The sequence below is a fragment of the Silurus meridionalis genome, chromosome 18 (genome assembly GCF_014805685.1).
Source record: "Silurus meridionalis isolate SWU-2019-XX chromosome 18, ASM1480568v1, whole genome shotgun sequence".
Classification (NCBI taxonomy): domain Eukaryota; kingdom Metazoa; phylum Chordata; class Actinopteri; order Siluriformes; family Siluridae; genus Silurus; species Silurus meridionalis.
Window position 1 is genome coordinate 19,109,905 of NC_060901.1, and position 21,809 is coordinate 19,131,713.

Below are 21,809 nucleotides of genomic sequence, written 5' to 3' on the forward strand. Positions count from 1 at the left end.
GCATAGCGTATTATGGAAAACGATGCATTTTACACACCCACACACACAGATGAGTGCTCTTTCCTCCTCAATAATGGAGCCAGGTAACAATGCTGCCTCACATGCTAAAAAAGATCCTCTCCTGGAGGCTCTACAGGACCGCTGGAGCCCATTTAGGGGCAGTCAGGCACATGACAGGGCTGTGAGAGAACAGGACACGGGAACGCACACACACACACACACACAAACACACACACACACACACACACACACACACACACACACACTAAATACACACACAGTAAACCAGGAATACCTACAGGAATGGCATGGAGCTGTGAGTTTGGCTTTCTGCAGGAGCAAGCGATGAAGGGATACGTTTCCGTGGCACGGGATTTCAAAGGGCTGAGATAGGATCAGAGAGACGGCAAGTTAGAGAACTAGATATGGAGATAGAGATGAAGCATTCTGTTCCAGCTTTGGCACACGCCGTGTACACACCTTTCTCCTGAAGAAATGATGACCCACACCGTCTTCATGTACAATATCGAGTTGCTTCTTCTCTTCTTCTTCTTCTGTAACAACGTAAGACTAAACACTATACAGATCAAAATTATTGGGACTTCGGTTCTTACCCAGACCGTTCCCAGACATACTGCTGTGTAGGACGTCTTTGACGTGTAGGACATCTTTGAAAATTGCTCTTCGCTTAAACTTGTTCCAGAAGACATTTACATTTAAGGCATTTTGCAGATGCCCTTATCCAGAGAAAGACTTACAACTGAGCAGTGGAGGATTAAGGGTCTTGCCCAAGGGCCCAGCAGTGGGAGCTCAGTGGTGGTGGGATTTGGGCCTGTGACCTTCCAATCCAAAGTCCAATGCCTTAACCACTGAGCTCCCACCTCCAAAACCTGTTCCAGAAATTGCACAAAGCTCTATGAAGATACGATTTGGAGTATAAGAACCTTTGAGGTGAGTCGGAATGCCGACTGCACCCTAGACGCTGTTGTGTCTGATGAAGTTTATTATATGAGGTGGTTTTAAAGTTTTGAGACTCGCTCTGTTTACAAGAAAGTACTGCGATGGTGCTACATGGCTCTCCATCCTCCGGAAGAGGGCGAAGGAGCCGAATCTGGCATGTAGGGTGGGTGCGGAAGTGAGACCGTGTCCGCTTGCTCCTGTGACTGTGCGTGCAGCCTCGTGCTGTTATCTGCTGGCATGTTACGAAACTAGTCTGGAACTTTTTGATACATAATCTTTTCAGTAGTTTGTTTCTTTTTCTTGACTCATAGCCATAATTCATCAGTAGCTTTGACCAACCACATGCTGATGAAAAACCTCAATTACGTGGTTTCTCCTCGGTGATGGTCAGAGCTTCGGCGTGACCTTGCAGGATTTAAAGCGGTATAATTTATGATGAGGTCATTGGCTGCAACATTTGACAATTTTTCAACATTTTCATTCATTTTTTCATTCATCTTGTGCAACATGAATGATTTCAGTACGTTGCCTCCCTTCTTTAGACGTCTTGATTGTAATACCACACTTTGGTTGATTGTAGAAAACATGTTTATCTTTGTTTCTTGTTTTTTTCTGCAGCGTTGGTGGTGAGGCTCCTGACCAACCGCTTCATCTGGGAGTATGACCCCACGCTGGGTAAGAACACCGTTACTCTCAGAGCCCTCGGGTTTCTCAAAGGGGGCTTTTTGCCTTAAACTTCAGAGCTCATGGTTTATATATAAATACAAATACAAAGTATCTGTACACCTGATTTTCCACCTGTATTTGGTTCGTCCTCAAGTTGTTTCAAGTTGAGGCAGGATTTAAAAGCGAGACCCGAGTCTAATTCCTCAGACAGGCATAAACCATCTCTTATCACTGCTTTTTGGTCCACATGAAATTTCATGCGAAAAAATGGCGCAAGGTAATAAATGATTTAGCATCACCGATCGTTTTTTTTGGGCGGGGAAGTGAACCAGCTGTCTTTGTGTGGTCTGAGAGCTTGATGAGAGAGTTGATGGATGTGTGTGGGATGACGAGTACTCGATACCAGAGTGGAATTTCGCTGTACGTAGAGATTTATGGTATCAGTATTTTACTTCACTATTTATTTTTTGGACTTTTTACTTTCACTCAAAAAAGATTTTAGTATCTCACTATCCCAGTATCTCAGTATCCCAGTATTTCAGTATCTCAGTATTCCAGTATCCCAGTATTTCAGTATCCCAGTATTTCAGTATTTCAGTATCCCAGTATCACATTATCCCGGTATTTCAGTATCTCAGAATTTCAGTATCCCAGTATCTCCGTATGCAATTATACCAGCATCTTAGTATTTCAGTATCTCAGTATCCCAGGATCTCAGTATTTCAGTATCCCAGTATCACATTACCCAGCATCTCAGTATTTCAGCACCTCAGTATCCCAAGATTTCAGTGTTGCATTATCCCAGTATCTCAGAATTTCAGTTTCCCAGTATCTCAGAATTTCAGTATCCCAGTATCTCCGTATGCAATTATCCCAGTATCCCAGTATCTCAGAATTTCAGTTTCCCAGTATCACATTATCCTGGTATCTTAGTATTTCAGTATCTCAGTATCCCAGGATCTCAGTATTTTGGTATCCCAGTATCTCAGAATTTCAGTACCCCAGTATCTCCGTATGCAATTATGCCAGTATCTCAGTATCCCAGTATCCCAGTATTTCCGTATACAATTATCCCAGTATCCCAGTATTTTAGTATCTCAGTATCCCAGAATCACATTATCCTGGTAACTTAGTATTTCAGTATGTCAGTATCCCAGGATTTCAGTATTTCAGTATCCCAGTATCTCAGAATTTCAGTTTCCCAGTATTTCCATATGCAACTATCCCAGTATCTCAGGATGCAAGTATCCCAGTATCCCAGTATTTTGGTATCCCAGTATTTTTCATTATCTCTTGGTATCCTGGCATTTCAGTATCCCTGTATCTCAGTATCCCATTTCCTCAGTATCTCAGTATCTCACTATCCCAGTAGCTTGAGGAATCCGAGTGAAAACAATCCGATGGAGGAATGTTCTCTCAATCATGCCACATTCTTAAAAAATGTGGACGTCGATGCAGAATAGTTTGTTGAGAATTTTATTGTAGTCAGCATGAGAAATGTGGTGACGTTTTCTGTGATTTGTTGGTTATTTTTCCCCTTCAGGCTTCGGTAGCAGGTCTGCTAGAGCACAGCGTGAACCTCAGATAGCCTCAGGGAGCTTCAGAATATGATGCCAGAAAATTACAAGCTTTCAGACTGGGCTATAGAGAAACAGAGACCTGCAATCAATTTCTGTTTGGGTTGCTGCGTGTCCAGGACATTAAGCCTACACACACACACACACACACACACATACACACACACACACACAATCACAGAGCGCTGATTATGTGAACAGTAGAGAATTTATACCATATTGGGACACGTAACCCAAAAGTATTGGGACACCTGACGTTTCCATTTGCTTTATATGGTTCAACCAAACTGTTCAAGTTCTAGGCACAAAATGTATCTTGTAAATGCGCTAACATGACATTTTGCCAATTTGGCAAGCTCCATGAAGATATGGGTTGAAGTGGAAGATCTTGAGTGGCCTGCTATAGAGCTATGAACACTATTGAAAACGTTTGGGATGAATTGGAATCCATCCCAATGTGGAAGACTATGGCGTGGAGGACTTTACTAACACCCTTATACCTGAACTAGTGGAACATCTTCTCAAAAGGGCGAAGTTATTAGAACTTAGAAATGGGGATGTCCAAAAAAGACATTTAGCAATTGTATGCTTTCCTTCTTACTTTCTTTCTACATACAGAGTCTACATACAGACACCAAGCGAGTATTGATGATGAGATGGTCAGCATGGAGATTCTGGACACAGCAGGCCAGGTAAACACCCATTGTTTTTTATGAAAGACACACAAAAGTGCTGTAATCCCCTGTAATCCAGTGTCCTGCATGTCACTTTGTCTCTGAGCTTGGGGCAGCGTGAATCCTGCCTCCAATGGGCTTCTAATATTATTTGTCTGCAGTACCCATTTTGGCCACTAAGAGCAATAATCGAAAGATTATTTTATATGTGAAGAAATATCATGACTTTGAACTAATTTGAACAGAGGAGTTATGCTTTTCATGCTTTTATTTCCCTTCACCCAGGAAGACTTGCTGCAAAAGGAAGGCCACATGCGTTGGGGTGATGGATTCGTTCTGGTCTATGACATCACCGACCGCAGGAGTTTCGAAGACATGGCTCCGTTGCGCAGCCTCCTGGAGGAAGTGCGGAAGCCGCGGCATGTGCCTCTGGTGCTTGTGGGCAACAAGGCTGACCTGGAGCACGCTCGCCAAGTGGCCACAGAGGAGGGCGAACGTCTGGCCGCCGACATGGCGTGCGCCTTCTACGAGTGCTCTGCGTGCGCGGGGACCGCAGGGGCTGCGGGGAGCGCCGGCACCGTGGCCGAGGCCTTCCACGAGCTGTGTCGCGAGGTCCGCCGTCGCCGCGCAGTCCAAGGAAAGAGCAGGCGCCGGAGCTCCACCACTCATGTCAAACAAGCCATCAACAAGATGCTCACCAAGATCAGCAGCTAGAGAGAAAGGTCTTGGGGGGAACATTTTTTGTTGCTTCTGGAGGGACACAAAAAAACCCTTTTGAACCCGTATACACTGAATACACAGAACCAAACAAAAATACAAGGAGCACAAAACAATGAAAAAACAAGCCGAGATCTTTCCATAGTGTCTACTCCGTAGCGCGTACTGTACAGGAACGTGTTTCTCCTTCTCCGAGGCCATCACATGTATATTTCTCCCTCAGGCTATAACGATTCAGCGGGTTATCAGAGCGACAAACTCCTCCTCAGCCCACATTTTTCATCCGCTGACCCTTTTAGAGACGGTTATCGAATAAATCATCGTCCGGCTTCTCGTAGTGACACTTTTGTTTTCAGAAATATTCCCTAATCCTCCTCTCCGACGTCTCAGAACATGTTTATTCTCAAGATTATATCTTTTTTTTTCCCTCTCTGGAACGGATAGACCTTGAAGCAGTCAGTATTTCCCTTTTTTTTCTTCCCAAGAACCTCCTTCAAAGGTCCTTTCAGTTCTTATCGCGTTCATGTTGCAACCCACATGGACTCGTTTATCCGTTTCGCTTCTCTCTCTACGCCTTTTCTTTGTTCATTCATTCGATTATTTATAAGGGAGGACCTTTAACCTTTAATTGTGTTTAATGTACAGTTTACTGAATGAATGCCTTAATATCTCCAACCATAACGTGTACAGTGTTTCCCCGTTACAGCCGAAGTAGCCATGGTTACGTGCTAGCATGATTCCGGCCGGGGTTTTGTAATTATAAAGGTGATGTAATCTGGCGAGCGGTGTGAGACGGCCCAGCTTGCCGTCTCTATTTTAAATAAAGTCGAGCGATGGATATTAATGTTCGGAAATATGCGAGTCGCTCTCTCTTTTTTTTTCTCTCCAGTCCGTTCGCATGCTCCGTCACGTCAATCATTACGATCAAGAGGGCCATGATTATGTTTAGGTGACATCATGCTAATACAGAGACTGGGTCAAAAACAAGGTCCAAAAAAAGATCAAGGCAGAAAACCAAAAGTTTGTGGACAACTTGCGCAGTAGTAGATCTGCATATCATTTATTATTATTATTAACTTCTTGTTCCACATTCAGTCCTTATATCCAGTCTTCTAGGAAGATGTTCCACTAGATTTGTGAAGATTGTGAAGGGCATTTCTAAAGTCGATGTAGGGTCTGGATGCAGGTCTGGGGTAAAGTCAATGATCAGATTCATCGCAGTAGGGTTTAGCTCTATAACAGGAGATCTTCCACTCCAACGCCGTATGTTCACGAAGCTGGCTTTGTGCACAGGAGCATCGTCATGCTGGAACTGGTTTGGGTCTCCTAGTCCAAAGACATGCAATAACATTAAGTTTCGTTATTTATGTGGAACAGTTTTTGCAGATGAAGCACCTAAATGATGTCCCAATACATTGGCTGAATGATGTATATAAATAAATGAATAAATAATACATATTTAAACTATACTTTAATTTAAAAAAAGACTTAACTACACTTCATTTATTAACAATTCCAATTCCGTACACACGCTCTTCGTCCCAACATCGTCATCATCAGTAATTAAGAAGCATAAAGGGGCCTATGAAGAAACCGATCCGTGATTACAACCTGACAGCTCACAAATACAGTCCCGTTTTTCCACAGGTACTGTATGCGTGTACACCTACACGTCCGGAAAGATGTGCTGCAGACAGGATCGAGTCTGACGTATAAAATATGGAAATGTTCATCTGGAGGCAGATGGTTCGCATCCGTTTCAGACACTGCGACAGATTTGTGCAGCAGGTGGTTCGGGCCTAATGACGAGCTCATTTCAGGAAACTAATATCCAAACCAGCAAAACCCAACAGCTCAAACTTTATAATGTCGGCCTGCGCATATGCTCGACTCTGTATATCCTTATACACCGGACTGACTGTCCGTCTGTCTGTCTGTCTGTCTGTCTGTCTGTCTGTCTGTCTGTCTGTCTGTACACAGTGTGGCCAAAGGTATCGTAACACTGGACTGACTGTCTGTCTGTCAGTCTGTCTGTCTGTCTGTCTGTCAGTCTGTCTGTCTGTACACCGTGTGGCCAAAAGTATCGTAACACTGGACTGACTGTCTGTCTGTCTGTCTGTCTGTCTGTCTGTCAGTCTGTCTGTCTGTACACCGTGTGGCCAAAAGTATCGTAACACCGGACTGACTGTCTGTCTGTCAGTCTGTCTCTGTCTGTCTGTCAGTCTGTCTGTCTGTACACCATGTGGCCAAAAGTATCGTAACACTGGACTGACTGTCTGTCTGTCTGTCTGTACACCGTGTGGGCAAAAGTATTGTAACACCGGACTGGCTGTCTGTCTGTCTGTCTGTCTGTCTGTCTCTCCACCGTGTGGCCAAAAGTATCGTGACACCAGACTGTCTGTCTGTCTGTCTGTCTATACACCGTGTAGCCAAAAGTATCGTGACACCGGCTATCTGTCTGTCTGTCTGTCTCTCTGTACACCGTGTGACCAAAAGTATCATGACACTGGACTGAATGTCTGTCTGTCTATCACTCTGTACACCATGTGGCCAAAAGTATCATGACACTGGGCTGAATGTCTGTCTGTCTGTCTGTCTGCCTGTCTGTCTATACACCGTGTGGCCAAAAGTATCACGACACCTATCTATCTATCTATCTATCTATCTATCTATCTATCTATCTATCTATCTATCTATCTATCTATCTATCTATCTATCTATCTATCTATCTATCTATCTATCTATCTATCTCCTCTCAGCATATTTTCCTTGTGTGCTTACAGGGTTTTGTCCCCTCTGGATTTCTCATTACAGATGTTATGCGACACTGTTTCTATATAATAAATGTGTGTTATAAACATGACGCTGAATTGAAGAAAAAATGGCGGTGATTTGAAGGAGCGTTCTTCATTCCTGAGAACATGTTCCACTGCAGCTGATGAAACGGAAGATTACGCCATACTACTGCCACCTTCGAAGCCTCCAGCTGTTTCAGGAGGTCCAGGAGCTTCATTCCAGAGCTTATGGTCATTTCAGATTTAGACTTTTGTTTGGTTTAGGTGTGGACTGGGTGTTTCTGGGAGTCGTGGCTGCGTAATTACTATTGCGTCTCTCAGAATAGCAGCTACGAGACCACAACGTTCCTCTGACTTCCTCTCTCTCTCTCTCTCTCTCTCTCTCTCTCTCACTCTTTCTCTTGTTGTCTCACACAGTTTCTTTATTCTTTCAAATTCAGTTATTGTTGTTTACCTGTTTAGCTTCAGACTTTCAAAAAGATTGAAATATATATACAGTAAAATTAGATAGGGATTAGGGATTATTTCCACAACACATCCCTTGACCTCACTTTAGGATCCACAATTCCCAAATTCCCCTGGACTGAGGCAGAGCTGGAAGTCCATCATGACTCAAAGTCAGTGGAGAACCTGCATTTGCACACCTTTTGTATTACATGTATCCTCCAGTTGGACAGAAGGTGGTTGAAGAAGGCATCAGGAGCTCATTCATAATAATGCAGCAGGGGCTCTGCAGGATCTGCAGGTGTCTCTCAGGATCACACTGATCTCCTGCTGTGCTGAAACACCTCATATCCTCAGGGAGAACATCAAACCTTTCAGAGAGCCATAAATTCTGATCTTTCCTCAACATCTCAGAAATGACAGTAATCCAATATATTGTGTTTTATTTCATAACGGTCTTGAGCTACACTGGCACGTATGGTCATAAGTTTGTGGACACCCGAGTGCTTTGTTTTGTTCTAGACATCCAAAGCCCTAAAAGCTCCAGCGAGTCATCCAGAGATTAAAAGCCCGGGGCTGAGAATCTATTTTACAAATTGCAGAGCTAAAAGGGACGCGTTCTCCAGAGCGCGGACGCTAAACATCCTGCTCAAGCAGCACGGTCACGAAAAGAAAAACTTGACCTCGTTCACTGGTGCAGAAAGAAAAACAAAGCTCCATCAGAAGGCCATTATGAAGATCAGATATTGGAGTTATTATGATTCATTGGAGGATAGGAATAGAAGGTGTAATAGAAAAGTGGACCTATTATGGGATTTCTTCTGGAAGGGGTGTGTAGAGTGCAGTACGCTCATTTTATTAACCTTGTGAGGACCTTTTAATAGCACCAGCCAATCATCTGCACATGGTCCGAACCGTCAGATATTCCTATCCTCGTGAGGACCTGAATTTCGTTCCCAAACCAAAGATATAGAGAAATATTTAAAAAATAATTTTTTACAGCAGGAAATGACAGAAGGAACTCAACACAAAATCCTCATGGAAATATACACGTTTTTCAAAATTATTCTGACATTTCGGATGCACGAACTCCAGCTCCGTGAAGATGAAGACTTCAACCCTACTGGATTGTATTGAAAGAGCAGGAAACATCTGCCCAGATGAGCGGAGGCCGTTATAATAAGAGCAAACGAGGTCTAAATGTGGAACGTAAATGTTCCATTGAAGGTTTTTGTGCGACCTTCTGGGTGTCTACAAAGTTTTTTTCTTATTTCAAATGGCAAAAATCCCATTTTTCAATTAACATGTGGCAAATTGTTGGATTTTCCAGATGTGAAATAAAAAAACGAGATCAAAGAACCCTTTCGACGTGTTTTCACGATCCAGTTTGTGTGTTTGTGATCGAAGGGATGATTTTGACACGATTACACACTCGTACCAGACGTGATCTCACTTGGAAGCGTAGCGACGGCAGATCGGATGACGGATTCGTCGATACGGGAAACGATACGGACGCACGTGGACGAGTCTGGTGTCCGATCCCGGATCTGGATCGTCGAGATGTGGTTTGTTTGTAAAACGTTCATCATGTGCGCGGGCTTCGCGCCGCAATTCCCGGATTGACTTTGCTGAAATCCGAGCGTTCACAGATCCTCGGCTGATGGTTTATACGGCTGGATTTCGTTCTGTTCGCCTGGAGGATGAAACTAAATGTAGTGCAGATGTTCTGCATCGTGTTTCTGCATCCGCGCCGAGTGTCTGACGAATGTGAACGAATTCCGTCATTCGTTCGCTTCTGCTTTCAATAAAAACGGACAAATACACAAACACGCACGTTACATGACCAAAAGTATTGGGACAACCCGATTTTTTTCCCCCGTAATACCAATTTCTTCTCCAAACTGTTCCAAAATCATATAGGAGGAGAACAATATGGTGGTGCTGAGGATGGAACCCGCAATCTTCTGATTTTGAATTGTCAGAAAGTATTCGGACACCCGCCTGTCACCAAACATTACGATACTGGACGCACACATCTGTATCGGACGTCTTCGGATGCAGGAGCGTAAAAGTTCTCCATCGTTCGACCCAGGAGATCCAAAACCTCTTCCAGCATGACAAGTCCCCTGCCCCTGAAGATAGAGGATGGAGTAGAAGAACATCTGTGGAGGATGTTAGAACATTGAACAGGAACTAAATGTGGAATATGATGTTCAGAAAACACATGATATGATTCTCAGGTGTCTATATAATATTCTGTCTGCTTTCGGGAGGTGGGAGGAGAACGGAGAACTTCAGGATGGAATCCAGGAGATGTGGAGATGTGGGGTGATGATGCTGGCCAAATTAGGATTCAGCTGAATAATTTGATTTTTTTTTTTATCGAGTCCACCTTCCTGGACCAGAAAAACATGTGTGTGTGTGTGTGTGTGTGTGTGTGTGTGTGTGTGTGTGTGTGTGTGTGAGAGAGAGAGATGAATGTCACTGGGTTATAGGAATTAATCTGAAAATCCCAACAGACCTGCATGACTTTTTCGCTCCAGTCCACCGGATACAGCAACTTCTTGTTCTAACAGAAGGATCAGAGCACTTTTCCTTTTTTTTTTCTCCTCGATCTCCGTCTCATCTACGGCTTTGAGTTTGCAGAAGCATTGCAGTTGCCATGGAGACCAAGGTCTTTCGCCGTTTCCAACTTAAGGAGGTGCTGAGTCTTTTTTTCCCTCGTTCAAAGTTCACGTGTTGAAACAATGACACACACACACACACACACACACACACACACACACAGATAGTTTTTTGGATGAATGGAGATAACGTTAAGCCACGAGGTAGATTTTATGACCTTCCTGTACATGAACATCTCTCCATCTCTCCAACTTACATCCCCACCAGGTTTTTCATCGCGATTCAGAAAAAGGTCAGGCTTTTTCGGTGATTTATGGCGAGCGATCTTTCGGAGAGTTCTCCAAGTCGTTAAAATGAAGTCGAGTTTGAGCCATCGACGACGTTTTACTGGAATGCCGCATTCCTGACACCAGAGGGCGCTTACCTGCAAGCCAAAACAAATAAGCAGGAAAAGGTCAAGAGGGAAATCAAAAGCGTGTGAAAGCGCGTCACGTTCGCCGATCAATTTATGTCACGTGACACGCATTTGAAAGTCTTCGACTCATTGAATCCTCACTGCAAAAACTCCTCATCCAGCTGTTTTATTTCTAACCATGAAAATCCTATCGCTTTTATTTGACGAATAAAATACTATGAAAAATCGGATTGCGTACGATTATTAAAAATTTAGATTATTTATCTTTTGCTTTCATTACCATCATTTGAAGCCTTGTATCTTTTAACACTTTATTTTCGCTGGAATAACTGGTTTTAGGGTTTCCTCCCCTCCAAAAATAAAATAAACGTCTAGAAATAAATGAACGATTTTAGAAAATAAAGACTTAAAACAAGTCAAATTAAACAAGTCAGACACTTCAAACACATCCAGGTTTTAGAAAAGAACAAAATCTCTTAAAATTAGCGTTTAAAACTCAATTTAGCACGATTAACTTAGAACAAACGGTTTATTTTTTCGTTTGTTTTTCTTAATTTGTGTGAAAAAAATCATAAAACCAAAGAACGAGAGAATTCCTCCTCTTAAATAAAAGAATCGTCGTCATATATTTCGACATGAGAATCTGAAATCGAACTACAGAACAACTTACTGTGAACTTACTTTTGTATAAAGAACAAAGATCCAATAAAGAATCGTTATTCGGGATGATGTTTGGAAAGATTGTGCGGACAATAAATGCGTTGGCATCGACATAAAACAAACATTTTGAATAAACACCAAATACTTTTATTTTTTTAATTAGGAAACATTAAAAGCAGTTTTTACAGCTAAAATACTGGGAGTACATGGACGTGTTTATCAGTATTATTGATTCCAAATTCTCGTTTTATGTCGACGCCCAACACATTTATTTACAAATCAATAACAGTCTGGGGTATAAAGTTTCCGAAACAGAGCAATTCTCATATTTTTGTTCTTTATTCAAAAACACTTTTTTTTTTTTAAGACGCGGCAAGGAATTGGTTTAGTCGTTGCGACCGGCGTGTGTTACAAGACACCCGGACAAATAGTTTTTTTTATGTGCAATTTTAATTGTAATCGTGTTTTTCAGTTGATCTTTGTCACGTTTTCGGACGGAATTATACAACGAAGGCGATTCTTAGAAATTCTCTTGTTCGCTGGTTAACATAGGTTAAGAAAAATCGAATTGGTATAAAAAATTAATTCATAAGCTAGTTTTTAGTTTTTAGTCGAACCGATGAAACGACGTGCGATAATTATATAAAAATGGTAATCGCGTTTTGAGTTTTTGTTTCGTTTTAAGGCCGTTTTAAGAACGTTTGTTCGTTTGAGATCTTTTTACACAAATGATGAAAAAACGAATTGTTGTAAAAATGTATTAATAAGCTGTCTCCATCTAACTGCTTCATTCTGGTCAGGTTCATGCAGCTCCTGGGATACCAGTCCTCCAGCACCCATGTGTTAAAATGAACGAATGAATGAATGAATGAATGAATGAATGAATGAATGAATGAATGAATGAAACACTCTACATGATGCATAATATCACTAAAAGGTCTGTGAACAATTGCCCTCTAACATCATTCCAACTCCAGCATGACCACCAGAGACTCTTCCCACACTCTTCAGTGCTCTGAGTCACTGATCAAACACACTCGGTTTTAATTACACACACACACACACACACACATACACACACACATGGCACTTTTACAGGTTTATTTACGATGTGGCAAAGTTTACGCTCGGTAGCAGGTTTGCGCTCTGTCATTACCGAGCCCCTTTTTTTTTGGATCTGTGTTTGTTGTTTGGTTTGTTTTTGATCCTTTCTTTGTTGATCTCCTGAATTCCAAACCTTCTTCTTGTTTGGGATTTGATAAACAGCCTTCGGACACACATGATGGTCTGGAAACTATATTCCTCAGCATTGCCGATCTCCCTTACGGGACCTAAACAAACCTGGTTTCAGCTTTTTTTTAGAAGAGTGAAGGATTTGAGGTCATAGCTCGCCAACAGGTGGCAGCACGAGGCTACACGCGCAGTCACGGGAAGCACCGATTTTCATAAGTCTCATTCCGCAGCCAATCTACTTGCCGGATTCGACAGATAGGGGACAGATATGGACTTTTTAATGACTTATTATAACCACATTATTACATAAGATGTGAAATTCAAAGCAATTCTTTGGAGCCAGTGTTTTCATTTTTTATTATTATTTGTCGGTTTTCTTTATGTGGGCGGGTGCACACAGATTGCGTAGTCACCTCTGAATAATGAAAAAAAAACCTTATTTCCTGAATAATTACCTGAAATCCTGGTGTACTGCAAAATTCTTCAGTAAATCAGGTCTTAGTGATGCAGTAAGTTATTACTTGTATAGGTGCTGCCCCCTGGTGGTGCATTTTCCACCTCATCCCGTAGTACAAAACCTAAATTTTTTTTAATTTTAGAATAAATTGTATTTAGGGTCAGAAGTGGATCCTGGATATCAAGCAAAAACAATAGGTGCATCATGAACACACTCATTAACACTTCTAACATTGAGCAGATTAAATCCATCTACTGGCTCACTTTTGGGTTTTGAGGAGACTCACATGGTCTCCAAATAGACGAAAGTTCTGTGGAATCCAAATGGGACATTTTTGTCTCTAACAGAAGAAGTTGTGCAAGACAGAGGACAGGAGAGAAGATGTGATCTGGCATGAAGGTGGAAGCTTAATGAAGCAGGGAAGGTTCTTCACGCTGGACAATTTCATGAAAATAAAGTGCAACATCTGGATATTTTTAGATTGGTTTGGTCAAAGGAAATCTTCAGAAAGTTACACAGTTTGTTGCATAGAAACGAAAAGAACGTGCACGTGTCTTGGATGAATGGAACAAAATCCACAGAATTTTTTTATTAAACACTTTATTTATGGCATTTCCATGAAACAAAAATCCCAAACCCAAACGACCTGTGGTTTCTATAACGCACACATTCAGGATGCTACACACACACACACACACACACACACACACACACACGCACACGCAAGCAATTCAGGAACATTGAAGAACATGAAGAACATCACTACAGAGGCACCAGAGAAAGAGGAGTCCAAACCATGCCACATTTACTGTAACACCACTACACTGCATAACACACTGCAATATCACAACCATATACAACTGAGGGAGGTGTGTGTGTGTGTGTGTGTGTGTGTGTGTGTGTGTGTGTGTGTGTGTGTGTACTCAGTGACTCAGACCGCTTTACGATCAACCGTTGGCACGGTTGTTGTTTTGTGTTGTTGTGTTGTTGTGTTGTGTTGACACTCATATCAGTGTGTTTGACTAAAAGAATTCCGTCGGAATTCCGCCTATAAACCGGCGTGAAGGAACGGAACCCTGCCGTGAGGCTCCACACACACTTCCTCCGAGCACTGAGATTTTACTGAATAACTATTTCGCAGCGGATTCGATCGACATTTATTACATCGAATCACTTCGTCGAACCGCGTTTAATGCTCAGGTTCGAGAAAAAAAAAAAAAAAAAAACGATAAAATCAATAAAATAAAAATCTTTCACATCGAAGTCAAATGAAAAGTCGAAGGGGGACGTATACAAAACCATAAGACACAAAATCTACTACATCAAAATCAATCGTTTTAAATAAATAAATAAATAAATGCAAGATCGATATAAATCTTTTTTTTGGAATAAATTCTTTTTTTTTAATACAGTCGAAAGAATAAATGATGATTTTTTTTCGATTATATTACTGAACACAAAAACCCCCCAGCATACCACCAGTTCCTCGCTTTCTATTTTATGGCTTTTCGTCGCACTTCAGACGCTGGAGGAGAGGCGAGGAACCCGGACGCGTCACGTGAGAGTCGCACGTGGACGTTATTTTTTTTTTCCTCGTCTTGTTTTTTAATTTGTTTTACACGAAACACACAGAATTTTGGTCCACGAAAGTGACGAAATACTGTACATTACAACGAACCGAAACACTGATCCAGACTCAGTGTGATATTCAGTAGATATACTTTGGGAAAAAAAAGACATCAAAATTCACACAATTGTACAGGATGCGAGAACATGTGCACAAAAGCCAAGCTCCAGGTTTGGAGTGGAAGATCTTGAGTGGGCTTCTATAGAGCTTTAAACCCTATTGAACACTTTTGAGATGAAGTTTAAATGCTGACTGTGCCTCCTCGACCTCGCCTACATCTTCAGTGTGCCTGACTCGCTGCACGATCTCTACAAATCTAGTGGGAGATCTTCCCAGAAGAGTGGACGAGGAATACTTGTGGAATGGGATCTTCAAAAAAAGCAGATCTTTTGTCCAAATAGTTTTGGGTGTGGGTGTAAAACACAATGCGGGTTGAGAATACACGGAGATTTGCGTATATGAGATGGGATTTTTCCCACCCTGAAGTGTATAAGATGGCGTAATCGTAATGCTGCGTTCGACTCGGAAATTCGAAAATGGGAAGTCGAAACTGGGAATACTGATGATGTTCACGTCCCCATACTTACTACATCACCAAATGACTGTACTGATTGATCGAAGGAAGTATATAGAATATTAATATAACTACGTGTATATTTAATCTACGGAAATCGGAGGCACGTTCACACGTTTTTTTCCGCTCGTTTTCCCAAGACGAGCTTCTCCTTAACTTCTTAGAGCATCTTCATTAAATCTCTTTTCCATAAGGTCTACTTTCCTTTCGAAACAATTCAATTAGTCTAATAAATCACGCACGTGATCCCCCCAACACCAGGCTCCGCCTCTGACACCAGGCTCCGCCCCTACCACCTAGCACCGCCCCCCCACCCAACACAGTACTCTGGATCGTTTGTGAAAATCAAGGCCTCGTGTAAACGAGTTCACTGATCTGATCGCTTTCAGACGGGACTCAACGAGGAGATTCTTCCAAACACCCGAGAAACAAAATCCGTATTTACAGAAACTGTACACTGTCGAGCGCACGTCACTCGTGAAGGGAAGATAGATCGGATTTGTTTTTGTTTTTTTATGGAAGACTGATCTGGGTTTTTTAAATGAAAAAATATGAACAAATTGGCTGGTGATAATAAAACATGAATCATCGATCATATTTGCTAAAACGAAGGGAGTGGTCCTCATCGATCATATTTGATAAACCGAAGGGCGTGGTCCGGGTAGCGGAGGGAAAGAATAGTGAGGATCAAACACCTGTGTGTAATTTTCTTCAATCCTGTGGTCTGGTGTCGGTGTGGAGAGTGGAGGGAGGTGACTTCCTGATTACACATAGGTGTTTGTACTTACCGCTCAGCTCCTTTGGCTCCGCCCCTTGACCACACCCGTGCTGCCACAAATATTTAGTTCAGTAATTAATGTGATTTCGGGGTTATATATATATATATATATATATATATATATATATATATATATATATATATATATATATATATATATATATATACACTGTTTTTTTTTTTTACACTGTTACAAATTGATGAGTCCACAGGAAGTCCTTCCATGATTTTAGCCCCAGTTCCAGTCCAGGAGGTCCACAATCTGGATAATTTCCACGATTCGGACTCACAGAGTCAACCTGCGAATCGAATCAAGAGTCTGAGAGTCGAGAAACGGCTCCAAATGTCTTTTCAAAACCTGCAGAACTGGAACTGAGGAACCATAAACAGAAACTGAAATCTACAAGATGACAAGAGATTCCGACCAAAAGTATTGGGACACCCGGGTGTGGTTCTTCCACAAACTTTTTTATTTCAATTTTTTATTTTTTTTGGAGCTGCTCAATTGCGTAGGATGTCTTTGGACTTTCCTGGAGATCTGAATGGAGTGGAAGATCTTTCTGATCTAGAGCTATAAACCCCATTGGACACCTTCGGGAGGAATTTTTCGTGCTTGACGCGAGACAATGAGCACAAATTTTTGGAAAATCTGGTCGAACACCTTCCCAGAAGAGTGGAGATTATTATAACGACAAATGAAGACTAAATGTGGAATGGGATGTTTTTAAAAAAAAAGGACGAATCTTACGCTCGGGTGTCCGCAAACTTTTGGCTGGACGGTGCTTGTGGTTATTTTAAATGACGGTCAAAAAAAAAAAAAAAAAAAAAAGAGGATCTCGGGAAAGACGAAGGGAATGAATGCGGGATTGAAAAGGATCACAAACAGTTGAGAGCTAGAGACGTGGATCTTCTGCGCGTCCTCCTCGGGCGCTTTGGTTCCCCTGACCTTCACGAGCAAGAGCGCTAGTCGGAGAACAGGCTGGCAAACGACTGGCGGAGGCTGCGGATGGTCTCGGCTTTGGCCTCATCGTCTGTCGGGTTTCCTCTCAGCGTCTCTGTGAAGGTGTTGGTGAGAGACTGCGACTTGCTGAAAGAGAAAACGAATTCTTGTCGTGTCTGCGTGGGGGTTTCCTCCTGGACGTGAGGTTTTCTCACATATACACGATGTGGACAACAGTGTTGGGACACCTGACTTTAATGTGGTTGTTCCTCATATTGTTTAGAAGATCTTTTAATGTGGTAGCAATTTTTTCCCTTTCACAGAGCCGAAACCTCTTCCAGCATGACCATGAAGATCATGTCAGAGTGGAAGATCATGCTGTAGAGCTATGAAATCTAAAAAAACGAGTGGAACATTTTCCCAGAAGCATGGAGCTTATTATAACGGAGAATGGAGATGACATGTGGAATGAGATGTTCGAAAAGGAGCCCACACCAAGTTCCCCCCGTCAGGTGTCCCCCAACTTTTGGCCATATACAGTGTATATATGTTGTAAAATAGAGAAGATGAAGAACTTACTTGAGCTGTGGTGCTTGTTTCTGAGAGGAGGATGCTGGGATTGGGCCGGGCTGGAAGGCTTGGCTGGGAGAAGTGTTGGCGGAGCGGGCTCGCTGTGGAGAACCCTGTGCAGACTGAGATGGTGAGGCCGAGCCTGATTGGGGACCTCCTAAAAACACACACACACACACACACACACACACACACTTATACAAAGCAGTGCAACTCCATATATGCGCGATTACACGTGCGTCTGGAGAAACACGTCGCTCCTCCGTTCCTAGAAAGGAACTTGATTCGGTACTACCTGATCTCCGTGTGCTTTGCGGCTCACCTTGAACTCGTTTGGGTTGAGTCGTCTGAGGACCGGGCTGTGCCTGTATCAGAGACATAGTGACGCATTATAATGCTATCCTGCACCAGGTAGGTTAATGATATCTAATTCAGCATGGGAGAAATGCTAATCCAGGTGTAGGTGTGAGGTGTGAACCTCCTTCCATCCAACCACAATCCAGGATTCACCCTGACACAGGAACAAGTAGTGTTTTTTTTTTTTTGTGCACCTTGCCATTAGATGATTGAGGAGACGTGACGCCAAGTAGAGCAAAGGTCATCTTGTTGAGGACCAGATCGGCGATGAGCTGCTTGTCCTCCTCCACATGTTCACCAATCAGAGGCATGGAACTGTCCATCACCTGAAACAACACCAGATCAAACCAAAAGGCTGCAGTACCCATGTTTGGCCACTGGGTGTCAGTATTACAATGTAAAAAATCAAATTAAGATAAGATCAAAAAGGCATTTTGTCAGAGCCATTTTTTTTAATAAATTGAATTAGATGTATAATATTGAACTATTATCTTGATAAAAAAAATCTAAACCACTGGCCAAATGAAATATTTCACAGCGTGATGTTAAAAAAGTGGGTTTCCTCCTGGTTCTCTGGTTCTCCACATACATGTCAGTAGGTGGATCTAACATGCCCTAGTGTGAAATACTGGAAAAATTCATGTTTAGTTTTTTAATATTTAAGTAAATTGTCATCCCATTCCATATTTAATCCCCATTTATGTCCAGGTGCATTGTCATGCTGGAACAGACAATTGTGTTCCTCAAAATCTGGAACTGGAAGAACATAGATAGGGCGGAAAAAATTCCCGATACATGTCGAAAGTCCATTTTTATACTCATTTATGCTCATTTAAGAAGCTTTGCAGGATTCTGCAGGACAAAGACATCATGAGCAAGAAGAAGATGAAGAATATGAAAGTCAGAAGCTGTGCTCATCATGCTGAAGGGCTCCAGCTAGGATTGCTGTGGCCTAATAAAAGAAAACCAAGGAAGAAGCCTGGGATGAGGTCTGGGTGTTTCGAGGCAGAGCGTGACGGGTACATGGCTGCGTTCTTTTTGGAAAGTTTTAAATCACGAAGGCTGTAAACTTTGTCCCACAACAGTGACTCATGCAGTACATGTGCCCAGGGCTGGATTTTAGACTGGGAAAGAGGTGTGTCACATCACACGGGCAGCAAAACAGACGAGTCGAGGTTTGAGAAGATTGAAACAGGGGCAATAGGAGGAACAGGGGAAGTAGAAGCCTCGTGTCTTGGCCGCTTGCTTACATGTGAGCAGTTCTCTGGTGTAAACAAAGTCTGGGACAGGGGAAGGACCGCGAGCTGCTGAGAGCAAGAAAGAGAGGAAGAGGTGGAGTGAGGAAAGGCTGGAGCAGAGAGGCTTTTTTAAAATATTGCTTTATTATCTCTTGGGATTTGTACAATATGTGTGCTTTTTTTAAAATCGCTTTCACTTTTGGAATTTTCCTCGAAGCAGTTCCTTTTTTTATTTAACCCCCAAAAAGATCATAATCAGCCATAACGCTCACACTTTCGACACTTGAAATAAATTATGTTAATTATCTAGATACAATGGTCCAGAGCATCTCCAGAACATCTGGTATTGTGGAGTGTTCCTGGTATGCAGGGGGTTAAGACTGATTCATCAGCAAAACCGATAGCTGATTGCTCGAACTATCAGCAAAAATCCATATCGATAGTTTTTCCGGGTTGCGTTATACAGTACGAGAGCGGCCTCTAGAGGTGAATTACTGATGCCACGTGCTGTTTTTTTTTTATTGTCTTTTTTTTTTAAAGGAACTGTTTTTATTTATTTTAAACTTATGTCCCGCATACATATTATATTTAATATTAATATATTTAAATTTATTACATTTTGAGAGGGAAAGCGAGCTGGAGGAGGTGTTATGAGATAATATCTGCTGATAGACGTTCATGTGGATGTTATGTATCACGTCTCTAATCACTGTTTCATAGCAACGGAGTTCCGTAATAGCGCTACCGTTATCAAAATCTCATTTACGCTGTTCAGGAACACTTTGAGGAACAGAGCTCCAAGTCTTGATTTGACCTCCAAATTCATTAGTCTCAATCCTAATGAAGTGTTTGTGGGACATCCTGGACAATCCATGAAGAGAGCTTTAAGGAACTGCTTCTGACATCTGACATGGTGCCAGACACCACAGAACACCTTGTTCTGGAGGCACCAGGGGAACAGTAAAGTTTTAGGCTGGTGGTTTGAATGTTGTGGTGGTCGATGGGTGTAAAACGAGCTCTTTTCAGTGGTTTGCGCTGTTATTGTAAACAAACGATCAGAAACAGTCATGAAGGCCGGACTCAAAATAAGCCTTCCTGAAGCAGAAGGAGCAGTAGGGAGGTTCTGCCTGTTACTCATAACCACAGCCACTGAGCAGCCACTGCCCGGGCACCGACTTCAAACACCAGCCGTTTCCATCCCCGTTGTCCAACCACACCCCCCACCACCTCCCTGTAATTTACTGTGGAGTGCTTCAGCAGACGGCAAGGTTAGATCATCTCTCTGCATGCTGGACGTGAGGCGCTCGAGCCTGTTTTCATCGATGTTTTCCATAACGTTTCCACACAAACACGAAGCGGCCCAGACGGCTTCATGCACTCTAGTCATGAAGGTAGAAGAATAAAAACTACTGGATTCATAACTGTGTACCATCTAAAAGGCTTTGGTCGGCGGATCCATACCTTCACATTACAGAACAAACAACGGTCAACGGTGAAGGACACCTAAAGACAATCCAGCAAACCACCAGCGCTTGGGAAGAATCAAAATCAACCTGAGAACCCCCAGAGGAACGTATGTTACATATGCTTGCAGTTACATTCTACACATTCCTATATTATGGCTTCACCTAGTTCTCCGCCTCCCACTGAGGAAGGGTTCAGAGCTGGAATGTGCTGCGTCATCAGATCCCTGGAGAGCGATGCTTCCTGTCACGTCCCCAAAAAAAAGCTGTGACCGAACTGAAAGGAATTCCCAATGTTCCAATGTTAATGTGCAATGATTCGGAAAAAGCTGATATTATAAAAAAAAACGTGTATGGTTTGAATGTAAATGTAGATGTGATTTCCTGACTGCTCCTCAAAACTCCTGGCTTGATCGTTTTTTACGGCGTATTATTCAGTAACTACAACATGTTCGTAAATGCATGTAAGAAATGCTGAAGCCTGGAATTGAGCCACTGGTGTGTCCTGAATGTTAATGGGGCTAATAAATAACCTGCCCTGGTGCAGTTTTCAGAATGGAATGTTCACTGTATAGACATTAGATATTCACTCTTCTGGGAAGATGTTCCAGTGGAGATTTGTGCTCAGCCACAAGGACGTTAGGTAGGTGAGGAGACCTGGGGTGTGTTCTAATTCATCCCACAGGTGTTATAGCTCTATAGCAGGCCACTCAAGATTTTCCACACATGTGCACAGGTGCATTTCCATGCTGGAGCAGGTTTGAGTCTGAAATTGAATTAAGGTTGAGGATACCTGGTTCTGGAAATTTCACATAAACAGTAATTATGGACAGCTCAGGATGGAACCAGGGAGCTGTGTAGCAAATCCATCAAGCGTCCAACCGAGCTTTTATAAAGACACAAATTCACGTATCTGCGTTTAATCAGCCCACCGTTCTCCAGGGAGAAGATAAGACAACGGTCGACAGAAAACATTCGTCTTTCAGAGTAGAAATGTGAGCTAGAAAACCAAAGTGAGATATCTGCTGTCATGACATCA

At 42.4% G+C, this 21,809-nt stretch overlaps 2 protein-coding genes and 2 long non-coding RNA genes across 6 annotated transcripts in view; 1 reads left to right on the forward strand and 3 right to left on the reverse strand.

Moving 5' to 3' along the window:
* rerg (RAS-like, estrogen-regulated, growth inhibitor) overlaps window positions 1-5,448 on the forward strand; it is a 22,319-nt gene extending 16,871 nt beyond the window's left edge. For both annotated transcript variants that reach the window (XM_046874184.1, XM_046874186.1), the window contains exons 3-5: window positions 1,579-1,635; window positions 3,822-3,895; window positions 4,163-5,448. In XM_046874184.1, coding sequence (XP_046730140.1) covers window positions 1,579-1,635; window positions 3,822-3,895; window positions 4,163-4,591 — 560 coding nt within the window. In that variant the 3' untranslated portion in view covers window positions 4,592-5,448. The remainder of the gene's footprint in view (window positions 1-1,578; window positions 1,636-3,821; window positions 3,896-4,162) is intronic.
* On the reverse strand, window positions 3,087-11,057 carry LOC124401751. Its single transcript, XR_006928604.1, has 2 exons — window positions 10,355-11,057; window positions 3,087-3,267 (listed from the first exon to the last, which is right to left on the reverse strand). It is a non-coding gene; the product is annotated as an uncharacterized LOC124401751 (long non-coding RNA).
* Window positions 4,876-9,857, reverse strand: LOC124401752. The gene is made up of 2 exons (XR_006928605.1): window positions 9,719-9,857; window positions 4,876-5,920 (listed from the first exon to the last, which is right to left on the reverse strand). It is a non-coding gene; the product is annotated as an uncharacterized LOC124401752 (long non-coding RNA).
* Window positions 11,058-13,783: 2,726 nt separating the features above from the next.
* The window catches only part of syn3 (synapsin III), a 58,683-nt gene continuing 50,657 nt past the window's right edge, over window positions 13,784-21,809 (reverse strand). Inside the window, exons 11-14 of one of the 2 annotated variants that reach the window (XM_046874191.1) lie at window positions 18,264-18,395; window positions 18,035-18,077; window positions 17,722-17,869; window positions 13,784-17,289 (exon numbers count right to left, since the gene is read on the reverse strand). In XM_046874191.1, coding sequence (XP_046730147.1) covers window positions 17,166-17,289; window positions 17,722-17,869; window positions 18,035-18,077; window positions 18,264-18,395 — 447 coding nt within the window. In that variant the 3' untranslated portion in view covers window positions 13,784-17,165. The remainder of the gene's footprint in view (window positions 17,290-17,721; window positions 17,870-18,034; window positions 18,078-18,263; window positions 18,396-21,809) is intronic. The other variant, XM_046874192.1, reaches the window with a different exon arrangement.